Below are 19548 nucleotides of genomic sequence, written 5' to 3'. Positions count from 1 at the left end.
AGAATGACTGGTCCAAGCTGACAGGAAGGTGACAGTAACGCAAATAACCACACATTACAACAGTGGTATGCAGAAGAGCATCTCTGAACACACAACGCATCATAACGTTAAAGTTATGGACCAAAACTTCTAGACCAAAACTATTTTCGTTTCGTGAACTACTAAACATGATTAAATTCATCGCTGAAAAAAATGACGGTTGTTTCTTCGGTTGTTAAATCAGCTTGGGTTTTTATACTGAAATCAATGGGCAGAAAGCCAGGATACATTGTTCCGGGTATAGTCTCTCTACAGTCCCTATGTAGGCTTTATAGTACACACGCCCTAGCTAATAAACAAGCGCGTTTCGGTGTTTTATTCTCCCTCCGGTCAGCGTGCCCTAGTACCTAGTGTTCCTGTCCGTTTCTCTTTGTGTACATGTTATATGTTGTTTTCTTCATGTAGCGCCTTGAGATTGTATTTGAAATGAAATGCGCATAATAGACTACGTTGTATGTGTTATTGGTATTATTATTATTATTATTATTATTATTATTATTATTATTATTATTATTTTATTTTTATTATTATTGTTGTTATTATTTCATAATGGTATTATATAGGCTACCCTGATCACACTTTAGACAGTACCTCTCAGTAAAAAAAAGAATATTATATATATATATATATATATATATATATATATATATATATATATATATATATATATATATTTATAGACTTTTTGACACGGGTAGTATAAATACATTGTAAAGGTTTCACAGTTCGCTGACCTTTCAATATACTACGATGGTGTATATTGAAAGGTCAGCGAACTGTGAAACCTTTACAATGTATTTATACTACCCGTGTCAAAAAATCTATATTTGCGCACCGAACATTGAAAACGCTCGCGGCAACAGCGTTCTGAACCCGACACTTGTAGCTGTTTGTCATCACCATCTGAATCGCCACGTCGTGACCAGGTGAGTCTTACGATTTAAGCTACTCCAGTGGGTGAATTATTTATCTTTGGAATACTTCATGAAAGCGACAGCTCGAAGTTAAGGACCGGTAAGAAATCGAGTTAAAAGTCTAAATTAAGAATCAGTCGTTTAACTGTAACATCTTGGAAACTGCGTGATAACTGATACTCTTGATGTTAATGTTAAATTATTCCCCTTTTCGCGAGGTTTAAGAATTTGCTACATTGCTAGGAAGAAATAGTTCGCAAATTGGTCTCGATGGTTCAGTGGTTCTCAAGCTCGGTCGTGGTGACCCTTGTGTTTGTTGGTTTTTCCAGAATTTTAACAAGCTGTTATTTTTCCTTAAAATAATTCATGTCTTCCATGTTCACATTGTGCTTATAGTGCTTTATCAATGGCGTATAAAAAGCTAGGTAACATTTTTTAAACGGATCCAAATTCAGAGAGGAAGGGATTCAGTAGGCTCTTAAAGACAGAATACAATTGTCTAACCAGACAGTGAAATTTAGAACATTGCTATTTGTCTGTTTATGTTCAGTGTTGTAACATAAAAAGATAAACAGCAATGTTCCCCCCTTTTAAGATAATGCAGGTTGGGCTCCTTATCATTTGCTTTCCTGAATTCTTTACTATCTACCAAATGGCTAGTTTTAGTGGCAATATCTACTCACTTTCACAAATTAGGAGCCTATTGATTCACCCCAGTCTTTAAATTGATCAGTTCTTTTTTTTAAAATAATATAGCACAACGTCAATATGGGACTGTAGTTCTTTATGGTCTGCATAGCTATTCGACGTAAGAGGGTAAATGGTAAAATAGTAAATGGCTGGAATTTATATAGCGCCTTTATCCAACGCGCTGTACAATTGATGCTTCTCATTCACCCATTCATACACTCACTCACACACCGATGGTGATTGGCTGCTATGCGAGGCACCAACCATCTGAAAGGGTAAATAATCCATGTGAACAAAGTACTCCAAAAAAGGTGATATATCTTTTAGTTTTTATGTATACAAATACTTTTAAAATGGACATCCACAGAGCTTGCTGAGAGATGCAGATTAAAAAGTATCGCTCAGAAAAAAATATTGACTGTATTTAAATATCTTGTAATTTAAAATATATTTCATAATCCGTAGGCCTTCGGTGGGTAGCAAGTATGTCTGTGAAATCAGGGGGTATAGCACAAAGCAGGTGTAACGAGAAAGATATTGCCTGAGTCCGAGGTGGGACTCTCACTCGTCCAAATGCTTGTTAGTTAAAGTTAGCTAAAGACGAAATCGCCTCTAGCCAAGGGCAACAACATTCTTTTTTAATTTGAGGGTTTGTCATCAGGGAGCGTTGTCGCGGTAACCTACTACTAGCCTCCGCTTTCCTAGCAAAGTAGCCGAGCTAACCCTGCTACACAGGATTACTGAGTTACTGAGAAGTTCACCAAGTAAAACCCAGAACAGTTGTTGTTACTTCAGTTTTGGAAGCGTTCCGGGTTTTACTCAGCATTTCCAGATAACCCAGTAATCCTGCTTTGTGTTATAACCCCCCCAGATACGCGTAATATATAGTAGATATTTGCGGGATCCAAACACCTAGGTGGTGTCTTGCTTTGGGTTGGCACTGCCCTTCTCCATTTTGGACACTTCTCAATATTTTGTGTGATCAGAACCAAACTAACAAATTCCGCCGGATTTATCAAACACTTGTAGACAAAGCTTCTTTTTTTTGGAAAGCACGGGTGTATGTTGATGAATACCAAATAATCGTACATCAACGGTGGGTTCACAAAATCTGTGATTAGCATAAATTGACGCCCCTAAAATACCATATTTAAAAAGACAGCCGAAATAATCGTACATCAACGGTGGGTTCACAAAATCTGTGATTAGCATAAATTGACGCCCCTAAAATACCATATTTAAAAAGACAGCCGAAAAAACAAAAAAGCTTCTCTGAAGCGAAGTTCTGTTAATGGAAGTACAAGTCATACATATTTTATTTCATTATACTGCACAATTGTTTTCAGTTGCAATTAATGGCAGTGGGCTCTGTAATACCAGTTTATAACGTTATCAATGCCTTGGCTGTATTTTGTGACAATTTAATAAAAGTTTGTGAATAAGAGTATCAGTTTCTTTCAAAAACATAAAAATGATTCCAATCTCAAATGTTAGTGTTCACCTACAAGAACACATTTCAATAAATGTCAAGAATATCACATTTGTCTCTGGTTCTTTAATTAATTGGCATTTGTCATTGCATTTCTGAAGTACATCCATTCAGGTGATCATCCAGCAAATCTTAATCCCTGATGTACTGTAGCGGCCTGTAGCATAGTGGTTAAGGTACATGACTGGGACCCGCACGGTCGGTGGTTCGATCTCCAGTGTAGCCACAATAAGATCTGCACAGCCGTTGTGCCCTTGAGCAAGGCCCTTAACCCTGCATTGCTCCAGGGGAGGATTGTCTCCTGCTTAGTCTAATCAACTGTACGTCGTTCTGGATAAGAGCGTCTGCCAAATGCCATTAATGTAATGTATTAATGTTTATAATGTTTAATAATGTAATTTTCTAATTTCATATTTAAATATTAAATGGTCTGTAGGTAATAATATAATTTGATATCTGCACCCCCATCTGCATGGAACACGTTGAAGCCTTAACCCTCCATAAAGCTAGCTCGCTAACCTATATAACTAATATAAAACCTACTCCTTAAAAAATTAAATTAAAATAATGTGTGCATAATATCACTTCAGAGTACATCTGATCAATTACTTTTTTTTCACTCATCAGTAGACCACTGTGTCCACATAAAATGCCAGAACATGGATTTCTCTCTGCAATGGCTATGACTGTCTGTATGCTGATGACCTGTGGTATGTTTTTAAGAGCATCACCAATAACAGAAAATGAATACAGTCTGAAGTAACCAAGTGGGAAAGTAACAAGGTTTTCTTTTATTTCCTCAGATGCAAGTGTGTGGCTTTCAGCACCAGCTACTGTACATTTAGAGCAGGACAGTTCCACAAATGTCACCATAGTTTCAAGGTAATAGTTAGCAAGCACATTATATGTATTTATTTTAATATAGCTTGATTGTGCACTTGTTAATATTGTTGTTATCACCACTGTAAATATGATTTCTTTTTCCCTGTACAGTGCACCACTGAATGTGACAGTAGTTATAGGCATTAACATCACCTATGCTTCTACAAATGACAGGATTGTTGAACTCCCAGAAGTGGTAAGTTTTGCCATGTAACATCAAAGTGACATTTTTCTATTCACTAGTGAGTCTGATGTTTTGTTATTATTAACCTCTTATGGGCGGATGTGACCTGCACATTACATCTCCCTTAACAGATGGATGTGACCTGCGCGTTACACCTCCCTTAACAGACGGATGTGACCTGCGCATTACATCTCCCTCAACAGAGGGATGTGACCTGCACGTTATATCTCCTTTAACGGATAGATGCAACCTGTGGATTACTTCTCCCTTAACAGACGGATGTGACCTGCGCGTTAAATCTCCCTTAACCGACAGATGTGACCTGCGCGTTACATCTCCCTTAACAGACGGTTTCAGTTTCAGTTTCTGGGTGCCCCGTCCCCTGTGCCTCTTTTGCTCCACTCCGTTCTGTTTTGGATTTTTTGTTTATGACCCCTGCCTGCTTTTTGGACACTCCCTTTGGATTACGATTTCTGTTCCTCTGCCCCGTTTGAACTGACACCCGGTTTTTGAATTTTTGCCTGCCTCTTTGGATTATGCACTGTCTGACCCTTCATTAAAACTTGCCATTTCACTGCATCGCTGAGTCTGCAATTGGTTCTCCTGTCCCCAAACCTGACATTATTGTAATTCGGTGCGGTAAATCCCTCCCCCCTATCTCCTCCCTGTGTTTCACAGGTACAGTTGCCTGCAGAAACCACGTCCTGTACGTTTGAAGTTCATGCAGACCGTGTGGGCCAGGTGACAACATATCTGTACAGCAACAGCACTGTTGTGAAAAGGTGAAGAACAGGACACTGACCGCGCTCAAATTAATGAAGGACTGTGCATTAGCCCACAGATATTACTATGTGTCAGGAAAGTGTCCATTTTACCCCATCCCAATAATGAGGCCTTTCTGACCAAACAGATTCACATCACTTATTCAGTAGTTTGTGTAAGTCTTTTATTCACTTGCAAGCACAGGCAGAATGAGAGGGCTCTTAACACTCTGTCAAAAACAGGAACAATCTCTTCTTATATGCTGTTTCAAGCAGCTCTTTGCCGTGCATGATTTCTGCTTATACATCATATAATGTCATATCTTAAATTGACCTTCAACCTAGACTAACTGTCGGAGTAGAGAACAGAGTGCGTACACAGGACAGTGAAACTGTCAGAAGTCAAAGGGCAGAGTGCATATAGAGGACAGCAAAACTCGTGTGTGTCTAACCATGTTCCTGTTATTCAAGGTGCTTCCCGTTTTGCCCAGCAGCTCACAATTTTGCAGTTTTTTTTATTTTTCTACTACAGTATGAAACAGCCAACTCTTACTGTCTTTAGGTCTTTTATATCAACAGGGTCCAGTATTTAAAAACAATTTTGGATAGGATTTCAGTAATCAGATAGGATTCCAAAATTCCAAAACTGGGTATTTCAAAACTGGATGCTGTGATCCTGATCCTAGATCAGAATCTAGATGTTGATTTGGGGTATTTTCTAATATTAGGATAGTTTTGATGCTGAAAATCTAGATAATCTTGATTGAACAAGAAGGATGGATTCAGGATGGATTCAACGTTGATGTAGGGACATGTGGGATGATTAGGAACACAAACCCTTCCAAAACAATATTCATTCTAACAGACAAAATATAAAATATTTTCAAGATGAACCCCACAAAAATGAAAGTGGTTCACAATACTGTGTCTCATCACCACAATACTTATATTTAAGCGCACACACACCCCTTTGTGGGCTGAAGGGTTGGCCTGAACCTGCAAATAGTTCATTTCACTTTGGTAATCAGGGCATTTTTTTAATCTGGCAGGACTAAAAAAACAAAAACAAAGGGTAATTTTTTCTCGTAAAATGCGATGGGCGGCAAGACTCATGACATGTCCTAACATCACATACCATGGAAAGTGATGTAAACTTAATGGCCCTGCTCCTTGTGTCTTTTAGCCACAAAACTAGGATCCGTTTCATGGTTGTCAGGAGCCATGTGCTTGAGACAGTCGACCAAGTGTTTGGCTGGATTTACTTTCTTTCATGGTCTATTGGATTCTACCCTCAGGCCTATGACAACTGGAAAAGAAAAAGGTAAATAATAATAATAAAAAATACATCTGCATTATTATGCTACTGCACTAGTTTTTCTGCTTTTTCATTTATTTGTGTGGGATACAAGCATTTTCAGTGAACTGCAATAATTGAATTGCAAAAATACATTACAGAATACATTTTATGGGGCTACACTTTTGGACTGAAATGCAAAGAAAGCAACATGTGCTCTAAATGACATGGAGGTCATTTATCATTACTGTTTAAACCTTACTGAAACTTTCCGATAGCGTGGTTGGGCTGGACTTTGATTTCCTGGCCCTCAACCTCATTGGATTCATTGCCTACAGTGTCTTCAATGTGGGCCTCTACTGGGTACCCTACTTAAAGGTAAGTTAAGACCAAGATTATGATAAGCAGGTTGTTGCAATTATGGGGCCGTAAATGCATTCACTCTGGGGCAGGTTATGCAAGTCATATTATCGTTGGGTGAGTGCCCTTTGATTGAATGGCAGAAATATTTAAGGTCACTGAGCATATAATGTGCTGCACTGTGTTCTATTTGCAAAGCGTTGAATGGTGAACTGTGGGAAAATACAGTTAACATGCAGTCACCATTATCCCATCTGGTATTTCAAGGGGACTGATTATTAGGGACTGATTCCCTGAACTGACACATATGTTGTGAGGGAGACCCATGAAGTTCAGACTATCTAAATCAGAGGCCTGTGACTCTGGAAGGGTACTGAAACCCGGTACCACTATGGCACTGGTGCCCATACAACCGGTACCTACCGGACTAATCACAACTCAGAGTTCATGCCTCATTTCAGTGCCGCGCCAAGGGGCCAGCTTTCAAACTATGAGTTTTGTTGATTGACATGAAGTCGCCCCCCTAGCGATACCTATATATTTGCTCAAAAAGCCTATTTTTCCATTGGACTCCATTCATGCACACGCTGTATGCTGCCGGGTTAAACTGAACACCACGAAAAGGCTAATGAGTACCAGCTGAATTGACTGGGCTTGGTGAACTGTGTGAAAATACAGTTAACATGCAGCCACCAGTATCCCATCTGGGATTTCAAGGTCCAGTACATAGGCTCTTACTAGGGACTGATTCCCTGAACTGACATTGCCTGTTAAAGTTTTATTAATATGTGCATGCTTTGTATCATCAGGAGGAGTTCTTGAAGGTCAATCCCAATGGTGTAAACCCAGTTGATGCCAGTGATGTATTTTTTAGCCTCCATGCCTTAGTCCTGACACTACTGTATATGTGTCAGTGTGGCATATATGAGGTGAGTAATCTGGAACCTCTTTTACATCAACAAGCATTTACTATACACACACAGTACCAGTAATTGTACTTTCCCCCCACAAAGTCACTTCTATGATTAACAAAAATGAAATGTGTTTAAATGAATCACACAGTCAAGTTTATCATTACGTATCATTACGTTCCATCAACGTCTCCCTGTGATTAATGTCAACTAGGCCCGGGACCCCCCATTGTCACAGACTCTTATCCCGCCCCCATAGACTTTATATTTTATATTTTGCACTTTAATAATACTTCTCACGCCCCGCTTCAGCATCATGTTGTATTGTAAATTTTTATTTTTATTTTTTAATTTATATTCTACATTACATTCCACCTCATTTTTATATCTATGTTTCTATTGATTGTATTATTCTTTATGTTGTCTGCATGCACCCACATACCACAGCAAATTCCTTGTACGTAAAAACTACATGGCGAATAAAGTGATTCTGATTCTGATCAATTGTGATGGCAGTTTTGAAGAGAAAATTGAAAAAAAAAGGAAACATAATGTCATTCAATGTTAAAAAAATAAAAACAAAAAAAACAGGGGATGACTGCTTTCTTAAATGTATGTTTTAGAGAGGGGATCAGAAGGTGTCCAAGATTGGCAGTGCCATACTGGTGATTGCCTGGACATTTCCATTGGTGACCCTTTTCGTTGCTGTGGCCAGTAAGATCACCTGGCTTGAATATATTTATTACTTTTCCTACGTCAAGTTAGTGATCACCCTGATCAAGTATATCCCTCAGGTAAGAACTCATCCAGGACATCAAACACATTTTTTATTAATTAACTTGTGACAATGCTAGTTGACAATATACAATATTTGCAGAGAGTTATCAATGCACCGAACCGCTTGCCTGACCATGTAGGAGGGCCAGAGACGCGTAGGTTGGTTTTCCGACTTACCCAGACTAGATTTCATTTTCATTTTTGTGCGTTCACTGGCTAAATTGTCATGCTAGCATAACGTGTTCAGCGGTTATATTTCCAACCGCCTAACCTTCCAAAAACGACGTCTCACGTTTCAATTATTTTCCTGCACGTGCATTTCAAACACACGATACCTCGGTCGGCTACTTACTCCTTTAGGCTTCAAGTCTTTATGCTAAGCTAACACGTTATGCCAAAATGGAACCCGAGCCAGTGAATGCACAAAATTAAAGTGAAATCGAAAAAGTAAGTAAAAGTAAAAAGTTCCGAAAAGGGTATATTTGGTGTTTTCCATTGAGTCACTGGTGGATTTGCACAATTAGCGTCATATTCCTGTTTTCGCTTCAAGGTGGTCTGCCTTGACCAGAACTAAAAATAAACAGGCGGGATTTACACTTGTAACACACATATTTTGTCTTTATTGTCCTGGTCACAGCATTTTAACAATTATATAATGTGTTCTCTCCATAACGTGTAATTCATTATAGTACATTTGGAGTTAATGGGACAGCCTGTTTTATTGCGTCCCCAGGCATACCTGAACTACAAGAGACAAAGTACAGAGGGGTGGAGCATTGGCAATGTGCTGACTGATATCGTTGGTGGCTTCTTTAGCATCTTCCAGATGTTCGTGCAATCACACAACAATGGTAAGGCTTTATGCATAGTTTGTTATGTACGTGAGTCAGCTAAACGCCTTCCCTCCGTCAAGACTCTGGAGACAGTTATGCGTTGTTCACACAGGTTTAATGATACAAAAGTGACAGGGTAAAACTGGAAACAAAAAGTAAGCTTATCGTGAATGCTTGTAAATGAACTGTAAATACACCATGTTAATGGGTATTTATATTATTACAAAATCTTTATTACTGAAGAAGTTAGCTCTGCTATGAATTGGGCTGAATGAGATAACTTAGAAATTATTAATTACTTAAAAATAATTGTAGATGAAAATAAAACCTATGATTACATGCCAACGATTCAACAAAAGACATAAGATGTTTGCACATATGGTTCTCAGTGCCATGAACACTTACTTCCTGACTAAATGCCCCATGGGTGGTCAGGGGGCATTTTATTTAATTGTTTCCTGTTGTCAGTGCTCACCACTAGGTGGTGCAAAAGACACATACATTTTGCTTAAAGAAACGTAATTAACCAATGCACAGTGAGTAATCCGGTGAAATCTAGGCTGCAATTAATGTTTAGCCAAGGTCAGAAGGTATGAAATAAATATGAGTCACCTGAAAAATGCTCGTCTTTGTAGATATTCCTATCTGGGCCTGTTTATTTAGTAATGTATTAATTTGTTTATCTTGTAGATGAGTGGAGGCTGATTTTCGGAGACCCTACAAAGTTTGGAATAGGTCTATTCTCCATATGTTTTGATGTGTTGTTCATGGTTCAACACTATTGTTTGTATCGACGACCGCACATTCCTGAATCAAAGGCTGAGGTCGCAGAGGTGGGAACTGAAGCATCTATTGTACCGTTGGTTTTTAAACTGGGGAAAAATGTATAATCTTCAAAATAATTGTCTTGGCTTTTTTCACATAGAAATGAGGAATATATCAATGCTGTTTATGCTTATCAACATTTATTTTCCTCTTCTTCATCATCCTATAGGTTTAGCTTTGAACTAGGCCATTAAAAAATAACTTCAGATTGAGTGGCAATTGGCCAACATTGAAAGACAAAAAAGAAAGGCTGAATACAAATTATACAGTTTAGGGTGTACTTGAATTTCCAAACGAATTACTAAGTTTCTCAAGGCTATGACTAGGGAAGGGTACCAAAACCAGATACCACTATGGCACTGGTACCCATATAAATGGTCCTTACCTGACCAAATATCAGTTTCGCTGATCGATAGGAAGTCTCCCCCTAGTGATACCTATATTTTTTATTTAAAAGCCCATTTTCCCATTGGTCTCCCTTTATGTTTGACAGCAAATAAAAAAATATATATTATTTTTATATATTAAATCAATGCTACATATTTTTCTTCATAATTTTTTCAGAGGTCAGATTTTATTTCCCTAACGTACACTCAAATATATAGATATTTTATATTTCCCCAAAAAAAGCTTGTTATGACCAAAACCTAAATTGGTAGATTTTGCTCATCCCTAGACTGTAGAAAAAATGGATGAAATGACTGTGATGTCCCATTGACTTTCTAATTGAGAAAAAGGGGCTGGGTCCGGGTTCTTCACCAAGCATGTGAGATAGAGTGAGACAGAGTGACTCTGAAGTGACACAAACTTCCCCTGATTCATCCACAAAATGTAAAAAATATTGTCAAAATGACACAACAACTTATCACAATTACTCAACAAATTGGCACATGAGGAGGCATTAGACAAACAAAACACCTATTGCAACTAAAAACTTGAATTTGTATTTTGACTGTATTGGTCTTCATACTTAACATCAATGTCAATTGAAAGAATATCATACAAGAAATGTACTGTATTGTTTTCACATGCACTGTATCTTTGAGCCACTCCAGCTCCTGTTACCTAGGTTGGGAGCCATGGATCTGAAATGAACTGTTTTATTTCTATGCTCCCAAAATACCACTCGAATAAATGTTTTGCCTGCATTGGATTTTTTATTCATTTGGTGCTGTCACAAGTATCAAACTAATTATCTTTCAGTACTCTTCCAAAGAGTAATGCTGAAGCAACACATTTTGTGAGATTATGCACATGCAAGAATAAGAGGACTTGATAAAATATTTCTGAACAAAAATCATTGTGCTCTATAAAAGCCTATTTTTTATTATTATTATATATATTATTGGCATTTGGCAGACGCTCTTATCCAGAGGGACATACAGTTGATTAGACTAAGCAGGAGACAATCCTCCCCTGGAGCAATGCAGGGTTAAGGGCCTTGCTCAAGGGCCCAATGGCTGTGCGGATCTTATTGTGGTTACACCGGGATTAGAACCACCAACCTTGTGTGTCCCAGTCATTTACCTTAACCACTACGCTACAGGCCACCCCTTTTAAAATGTGTGTGACATTTCATTGCTTACTTTTTGTTTGGTTTATTGATGGGTGATTTACTACATGAGCAATGTTTTGTTCAGAAGGGACACAGTTTCATTTTTAGATTTTTTTGGAATCTATTAAATTTATGATTAAAAATATAAGAATCCTATTATTGTAGTGTTAATAAAATAATTTTACCTTCCTCCATCCCCCAGTTATTAGGTCTTGCCTTCTTTGTCCATTCAAGTGTTAATAATAATAATAATAATAAATAATAATTGTGTGTCTTACGGAAATCTAACACATCAGCGCAGTTCACTTTGTTCTGTTCGGTACCATATTTCGCTAGGTATAAGACCTAATAGCCGTTCATACAAAACACATTTTTTAAATGTACCTGGTATTTTATTTCCCACACAGTCATAAACATGGGAACAGAGTCAAAAGTGATCTCCTTGCATTTGTTTTCAGTTGGTTTTAGGGGTCATTGGTGAGGACTACGACCTTTTTCTGTAATGCCCATGAAGGTTACAGTTCAGGCATTTATAAATATGGTCTGGTATCAAATCCAGGCCGTATATCATGGTCTGGTATCAAATGGCTGTGGCCTGCAGCAAAATGAGGACCACTGGTCCAGTATTGCCCAGGGAAGGATGACAGCTCTCCATTGCATACCAGCCACCCCACTGGTCAACTGGGCACCCACAAATACACCTTGTGTGTGTTAAGCCTTGTGTGAATTTCTGAACTGTAGTGTGATGAGAAACAATGATGAATACTGATACAAGGAAACAATAGATTTGGCTAAAATGTATAATCTTCCAAATAATGTTCTCGTCCATTTCCGTGTCCGTAACTTCCGTTTCCCTGTTGGAATTAATTACTGAAATTACTGAGCGTTGACAACTTGGACTGGCATGTGTGGCCTTTGCATTGGCTCATGTGTGGTGGTTCTATAAGAAGGAGATACCTATTGCAAATTGTCATGGTCATACTTCAGTAATTTCAACCATGTTTATATTATACTTCACAAGCCGGTATTTGTTTGTTATAATCAATATTAAACAGCGTGAGATATGTTGTATGCAACAACCTTTCTCAGCGTTCTTTAAATACTTTGTTTTAATTACAATTGTGGAGTGTTCTCTTCAAAAGTACTGGCAGAGCAGGGACTCCCCCTGTCGGATATAGGGAGTTATGGGTAAGGTACTGTAGTTAACTGAACCCGTTGACATAACACAAACCAAAGTTTTGATTGCACTGTATATATTTAGTACTTATTCTTTTATTTTATGCTTACGACTAAAGAAAATACCACCAGCGCTGGCTGCCTAATCCGAGTCTAGACAACCAGGTCCCGGTCATCGCGCAGAAATGGAGCTCACCTCTGAAAACTACGTCATGGTCAGCTGAGTGTCGTCATATGATTGAGATAGGCTACTACAACACGGAAATGGTTTCTTATTCAACTAACTTTAAAACAGCGACTACTCGAAGTTACGGACGGGTAAGAAATCGAGTTAAATGTCCGTTTAAATTAAATGGTGACGTTATATGTGTCATTGGTATTTGCGATGTTACTTTTAGTCACTGTTGATGGCTGTGAAATCGGAGAAATTGCATAAAGGTAACGCCAAATTATTTACTTTTGGAGAATAATTTGACAGAGAAAGCTTGGAGAATTAACGTTAGACGATGTTACATTTACGACTTACAAGTGCATACGTTCTTAAAAACATGTTTTAAATTGTTAAATAGTTCGCAATTTTGTCTCGAGCACACTTGTTTTCCTCAGGCTAAGTATAAATCCTTAACAACCGATTTGCATTTAAAATGTGCCGAAATTCGATTTAAAGTACTTAGTTAAAATTTTCGCATCATAGGAAAAATATTATTAAATATAATTATTTTACAGCACTTCTGTGTACCCCTGATCCGCACAATTGTTTCAATCAGACGGCTGTGTCCACGCAAAATGCCAGAAGATAGATTTCTGTCTACAGTAGTTGTCGCTGTATGCATGCTGATGACATGCGGTAAGTTTTTTTTTAAGCTAAGTTACACTTCTTCTTTTTAAATTCGTCTAATTGAGGAACTACGATGAAGTACGTTTTTTTTTTTTTTTTTTTTTTCCCTTAGATGCAAGTGTGTTTCTTTCGGCACCAGCTACTGTACATTTAGAGCAGAAGAGTTCCAAAAATGTTACCATAGTTTCAAGGTAAGACATTTTATTTTATGTCTAATTTAATCTAGCTTGATCATAGCTTTACTTAATCACTAATATTATGGCCTCCAATGGAAATATTTCTCATTTCCATGTACAGTGCACCACTGAACGTGACCATAGCCATAGGCTTTAACATCACCTATGCTTCTACGAATGCCAGTATTGTTCAACTCCCAGAAGAGGTACGTTTTGCCACGTAATACCAAAGTGACCGCTTTTCTATTTATCAGTGAGATTTTTTTTTTTTTGAACTACATAAGTGTAAGTTGGAGCAAAATTCGGTTACATCTTGTTTGGACATGGTACACATAAACATATGCTACAGCCTATTGCGAAGGCAACAGAAATAACAGTGTTCACTTTAATTGACATAGCTTTGCTTCTGATTCAGGCTTGATTCTGTAAACTTTCAGTTCTAGCTAACGCGGAACCGACAAACTCTTAATGCCACATACTGTGTTTCACAGGTAGAGTTGCCTGCACAAGCCAAATCCTGTAAGTTTGAAGTCCATGCAGACCGTGTTGGCCAGGTGACGGCATATTTGTACAGCAACAGCACTGCTGTGTTAAGGTGAGGAACAGGATTACGACTAATTTACATATTTTGTCAGAATTTAAGTTAAGTCCATACCGCATGATTATTGAAGTATGTACCTCTGAAATGATCTGAAAGACCAAAGATGCGTTTTCGGTGGAACATTAATGGCAACATTAAACCTTACTAACGATACTTCTGCTTCAGCCACACCCTCCTTTGTGTGGGGACCGGCTGGGTGGAAGTTGGGTATGCTAATGGTTCTAGTTTCATTTTACATCGGCCCCCATTGCATTATATAATCTGGAAAGAGTAAAGTAATAATAATAATAATAATAATAATAATAATAATAATAATAATAATAATATTAAAATAAAAAAATAAAACGCAATGGGTTGCAACACTCATACACCCGTCATGAAATGTTCAAATGAGAAGATACCATTCAAGGCTTTGCAAACTTTGCTCTTCTCTCTGTGTCTTTTAGCCACAAAACCAGGGTCCGTTTCATGGTCATCAGGAGCAACGTGCTTGAGATAATCAACCAAGTGATTGGTTGGATTTACTTTCTTGCCTGGTCCATCTCCTTCTACCCTCAGTTGTATGAAAACTGGAGAAGGAAAAGGTATTTATTGACTCAGAATACAGGGGTTCGCCAGGCCTGTGCACCATCCCGTTTTATTCTCTATTCTTTATTCTCTACAAATCAGATCATGTGCAATAACAACTGGCCCACCCTAGTAAAGTATACCAATGGTATGGCTCTGGTAGCTTGCCTAGCCAGTGCTCAGTCTCTGATATTGCATCCATGTGTTGCTGAACCAACATTGGTTTGGTGAAATCCACCTGAAACTTAATGTGCCTAGGGCGCAATGAAAGTCTTGCTCCGCTTGCTGTTGAGCCCTCTTCAGATCAGCGGCCAGGAGGTAGAGCCAGGAGGTTTTAAATACCTCTGCACTGAAACAGACCAGACCTTCTCTTTCTTAGGGCACATGGAGTCAGGCTACAAGAAATCCCAGCAGTGACTTTTTCTGCTGTGAAATCTAGGAGGGTTTAATGTCAACAAAGAGATCCAGAGCAGGTGCTACCAAGCCCTGCTTTAAAATGTCAACTGTCAACTTTACTTTAATCTTGCGTTTAATTTTTACTCCCTGTCTCTTGTTGCTTTATGTAAGCTATTCACTTTACCAAAGATGTATTTCCATTGGTGCTTTAATGCGTTAACAGACAATAAAGTTTTGAATCTTTGATCTTTTGAGAGTTAGGGGAGGGGGAACAAAAATATTCTTGCTTACTCATGCTACTGCACTAGTTTTATGGTTGTTTCAGCAATTTGTGTAGGAAATATGCATTTTCAGTTAATTGCAGTTTAATTGTCGATTGTAAAAATGCACCACGGAATGCATTTTAAGAGGCTACTGTTGACTTTTGGACTGAAATTCACAGAAAGCAACATGAATTACATGCTGGGAATGTATCATTATTGATTGAACCTGTTTTTCTGATAGCGTGGTTGGCCTGAACTTTGATTTCCTGGCCCTCAACCTCACTGGATTCATTGCATACAGTGTCTTCAATGTGGGCCTCTTCTGGGTGCCCTACTTGAAGGTAAGTTGAGGCTTTCCTATACGCAAGTGTTGCTTTTATATGGTATTCAATGCACTCACTCTGGGGCTGGTAATGCAGCTCGAAGCAACCCTAAGCATGTTTTCATTTGGGGGTCCCCCCCCGACTCAATGTTATAAATACTGTATATTTTGGAATGGGTATGGGCCCCCCTTGGTAGTTTGTGTTGCTGAATGGGTCATGCCAGCTCTCAATACATCCATATCTCATTGTGCATCAGCACCCATTCTGGTCAAGCTACAGATGAAGCGTCCGGTTCTGACACAAAGTCTCTTTGATCCTAACTGGCAGACTGGTGGATGAAACCAGTATTGCCGGTTTCAAACCGGTATTACCAGTATCACATTTCCCTTTAAACTGATCATTGGTTTCTGTTCTCATTCATTTTATTTGAATAACAACCAATGATCTGAATAATCCATTGGCAGGTAAAAACACATCATGTTAAGGGGATTAAATTATAAAGTGACCAGTGGGACTGTCAGGATTGATTCTCTGATTTGACATTGCCTGGTACAGGTTTATTGATGTGAATGTGCATGCTTTGTATCATCAGGAGGAGTTCTTGAAGGTCAATCCCAATGGTGTGAACCCAGTTGATACCAATGACGTGTTTTTTAGCCTCCACGCTGTTATCTTGACGCTACTTTATGTGTGTCAGTGTGCCGTGTACGAGGTGAGTGATCACAATGAGGATTTACTGTTCACAATACCACATTTGACTGTTTTCCACAAAGCCGTTTCTGTCATTAACAATAATTAAACGTGTTTGAATTAAACACACAGTCAGGTCTATAATGGTGGAGTTGAAGGTAAAGTTGAAAGAAGAAAAACAGCCATTCATAGTAAAATAATTCCTAGTGGAGCTCACCGTTTCCCTAAATGTATGTTTTAGAGAGGCGATCAGAAGGTGTCCAAGATTGCCACTGGCTTACTGGTGATTGCCTGGACCTTTGCGTTGGTGACCCTTTTCGTTGCTGTGGCCAGTAAGATCACCTGGCTGGACTATATTTATTATTTTTCCTACATCAAGTTAGGGGTCACCCTGGTCAAGTACATCCCTCAGGTAAGAACTCATCCGGGACATGTGCAGAGAGTGCACGGACAGCTTGCCTGACCTTGTAGGATAGCCAGAGATGCTTAAAGTAGTCTTCTTGATGCAGTGCTGGATACTCTCCGGTTTGTACTGTACATGATTGGTGAGCCCATATAGGCTGATTGGCCCTGCTATTGTGTATTCTTGCGGTTTTAAGCCACTGCTGGGCTTGCACAACTAAAATTTTGATTTTCCTCCAGGGTGGTCTTCCTTGGGTAGACCTAAAGAACATGTTGGATGTACACCTGTGCTACACATCTTTTGCCTTTATTGTCCTGGTGACAGCTTCACTGTGTGAACAATGGTATAACACTAGGACCAGGCTTGATATGGTTCTAGATCCAATTTAGATTTTAGGCAAACTAAGCAGTAGGCACACTTTAGTGATAGGAAAAGGGGAGCATTACTTGGCTGAATGGCCTCTTCTCATCATTATGTCAGGTCATGTTATGTGTATGTCATGTTATGTCATGTCATGTCATGTCATGTCGTGTCGTGGTGTGTCGTGGTGTGTCATATTGTGTGGTGTTATGTTGTCATGTTGTCATGTTAGTACATTTGAATTAATGGCACAGCCTCTCTTTATTGCATCCCCAGGCTTACATGAACTACAAGAGACAAAGTACAGAGGGGTGGAGCATTGGCAATGTGCTGCTGGATTTTACTGGTGGCAGCTTTAGCCTCATTCAGATGTTTCTGCAGTCATACAACAATGGTATGCCTTTTGGGTATATCTTTTCAATGTGTATTTGAGTAGGGACAATGCCAAGAGACACAGCGTCATTACTGCCAGTTTTTACACTAGGTTCATGTAGCTGATGTTCTGCATACAGAGATTATCGCTATTGCTAGTTTCCAACTCCCGTCCCTAGTTAGGCTTTTTTTTTTTTTTTAAGAAAGGAAAAAGATTAAAAATAAGACACAAAGTGTTAAATGGAAGATGTTAAGAAACGCACACATACAAACACATTAAAATACAAACACACATATCACAATGTTACAAAAGAACAGGATACATGCATGTTATGCATTACAAAAAAAAAAAAAGATGCTAGTAGATTGCTAGCTAGTACATTGGAGTAATCCCTAAATTTGTTGTGGGTGGGAATATAGTATGCGGTTGATATGTAAGCCAAGCAAAAAAATCATAGTTCAGCTACCTCTTTAATTATGCCCACTGCATTTTGCATGGTATTTAGTAAATATGAGTGATGTTGAAATGCTAGTCTTTGTGTATATGAGTATCTGTGCCTGTATTTAGTAACATATTCATTTGTTCATTTTGTAGATGAATGGAAGCTGATTTTCGGAGACCCCACGAAGTTTGGATTAGGTGTATTCTCCATATTGTTTGATGTGTTGTTTATGGTTCAACACTACTGTTTGTATCGACGACCGGGCCCACAATACCAGCCTGTGGACTCATAAATTCTGCTCATGAGCTTGGACCTATTCTTATAAGGACATAGAAAATGTGAGAACCATATTTTCTACACTCCCTGCTTCCAACGACTAAAAGTGCAATATCGTGGATGAAAGGGAACTTGCTGTTCATGGAAACAAATCATATTTTTCATAAAAGACTTTCAGCAATATTGTTTTGATTACAGAGGATTTTTCATAGATATCTCTATACTATTAGGGGTGAATTTCCGGAATATTCTGGATCATGTTCATTAAACGTTTTCTGAAGATTTTTTTTTTTTTGTTCCAATGTTATTGACCATATTGTCAGTTATTCTATAAACTGTTACACATTGAACTGGTTCTACATTTGACATTTATTTCTCAATTGCTTTGTTAATTTTGTTACATTACATTACATGAATGGCATCTGGCAGACATTCTTATCCAGATTCGACTAACCAGGAAATTCTCCCCTGGAGCAATGCAGGGTTAAGGGCCTTGCTCAAGGGCCTAATGGCTCTGTGGATTTTATTGTGGCTACATTGGGGATTGAACCACCAACCTTGCGACCTTAACCACTACGCTACAGGCCGCCACATGTACAAACAAATTGTTCAAGGGACAAAGACAATGTGGTCTAGGATTTTAAAATGAGCATTTCATAGTAAAGTATTATATGCTTTGGTATGTGAATGTTCAGTTATTTATTTTTATGCTCTATGGCTGTGAAAACGATATCAGTAATCCGGCTTTGGCTATACTGTATACATTTTCTGGTTGCATACTATACAAGGGCTGCCCGACCCTGTTGCTGGAGATCTACCACTCCGTTAAAGTTTTCATTCGGGTGTGCCAAGTTGGGGTTGAAAAGAAAACCCAGCAGGATGGTAGATCTCAGGGACTGGGTTGGGTAGCCCTGTGCTATACTAAACAATGCATAATTCAAGACTGTTCTAAGCCTCTGGACTGGAAGACCAGGTGAGATCTTGCTAACTACCCTTACTAGGCAGTCCGGTTCAGTGTCTCCAGTGTCTTCCACTTTTCATCTTAAATTTGTAAAGCAGATTCCACCAGGTGAACCCCTACTAGGGGTGAACACTCATACCATGCTATTCCCTGAAGGCCACAGCAAAATCGATGCTTATGTTTTACAAT

At 38.6% G+C, this 19548-nt stretch overlaps 2 protein-coding genes across 4 annotated transcripts; both read left to right on the top strand.

The window, feature by feature from the left end:
- Positions 1 to 1004: 1004 nt before the first annotated feature.
- LOC133125996 (cystinosin-like) lies at positions 1005 to 10024 on the top strand. Its single transcript, XM_061237768.1, has 11 exons — positions 1005 to 1053; positions 3760 to 3842; positions 3936 to 4014; positions 4126 to 4210; positions 4877 to 4980; positions 6143 to 6280; positions 6532 to 6631; positions 7423 to 7542; positions 8148 to 8318; positions 9035 to 9152; positions 9825 to 10024. Exons 2-11 carry the CDS (start codon positions 3782 to 3784, stop codon positions 10022 to 10024), a joined length of 1176 nt encoding a protein of 391 aa, XP_061093752.1. The 5' UTR covers positions 1005 to 1053; positions 3760 to 3781.
- A 2917-nt stretch (positions 10025 to 12941) lies between these two features.
- On the top strand, positions 12942 to 18748 carry ctns (cystinosin, lysosomal cystine transporter). 3 transcript variants are annotated; one of them, XM_061239858.1, is made up of 11 exons: positions 12942 to 13008; positions 13458 to 13537; positions 13641 to 13719; positions 13826 to 13910; positions 14196 to 14299; positions 14752 to 14889; positions 15773 to 15872; positions 16447 to 16566; positions 16786 to 16956; positions 17584 to 17701; positions 18275 to 18748. In XM_061239858.1, exons 2-11 carry the CDS (start codon positions 13477 to 13479, stop codon positions 18412 to 18414), a joined length of 1116 nt encoding a protein of 371 aa, XP_061095842.1. In that variant the 5' UTR covers positions 12942 to 13008; positions 13458 to 13476; the 3' UTR covers positions 18415 to 18748. The 3 variants fall into 3 exon arrangements, with proteins under 3 accessions (XP_061095842.1, XP_061095843.1, XP_061095845.1); XM_061239859.1 differs by having other exon boundaries at positions 12964 to 13008; positions 13417 to 13537; XM_061239861.1 differs by lacking the exon at positions 12942 to 13008 and adding an exon at positions 13011 to 13128.
- The last annotated feature ends 800 nt before the right edge of the window (positions 18749 to 19548 follow it).

The sequence above is a fragment of the Conger conger genome, chromosome 4 (assembly GCF_963514075.1).
Source record: "Conger conger chromosome 4, fConCon1.1, whole genome shotgun sequence".
In the NCBI taxonomy this organism is placed as follows: domain Eukaryota; kingdom Metazoa; phylum Chordata; class Actinopteri; order Anguilliformes; family Congridae; genus Conger; species Conger conger.
This window is presented reverse-complemented; position numbering and strand designations above follow the sequence as displayed.

Bases quoted from the DNA above. Each gene is read 5' to 3' on its own strand.
- LOC133125996 (XM_061237768.1), top strand. From the start codon at position 3,782: ATGCCAGAACATGGATTTCTCTCTGCAATGGCTATGACTGTCTGTATG. The intron at 6,632-7,422 runs GTAAGTTAAGAC...TTGTATCATCAG, and splicing joins ACTGGGTACCCTACTTAAAG to GAGGAGTTCTTGAAGGTCAA. The intron at 9,153-9,824 runs GTAAGGCTTTAT...TTTATCTTGTAG, and splicing joins CGTGCAATCACACAACAATG to ATGAGTGGAGGCTGATTTTC.
- ctns (XM_061239858.1), top strand. From the start codon at position 13,477: ATGCCAGAAGATAGATTTCTGTCTACAGTAGTTGTCGCTGTATGCATG. The intron at 15,873-16,446 runs GTAAGTTGAGGC...TTGTATCATCAG, and splicing joins TCTGGGTGCCCTACTTGAAG to GAGGAGTTCTTGAAGGTCAA. The intron at 16,567-16,785 runs GTGAGTGATCAC...TGTATGTTTTAG, and splicing joins GTCAGTGTGCCGTGTACGAG to AGAGGCGATCAGAAGGTGTC.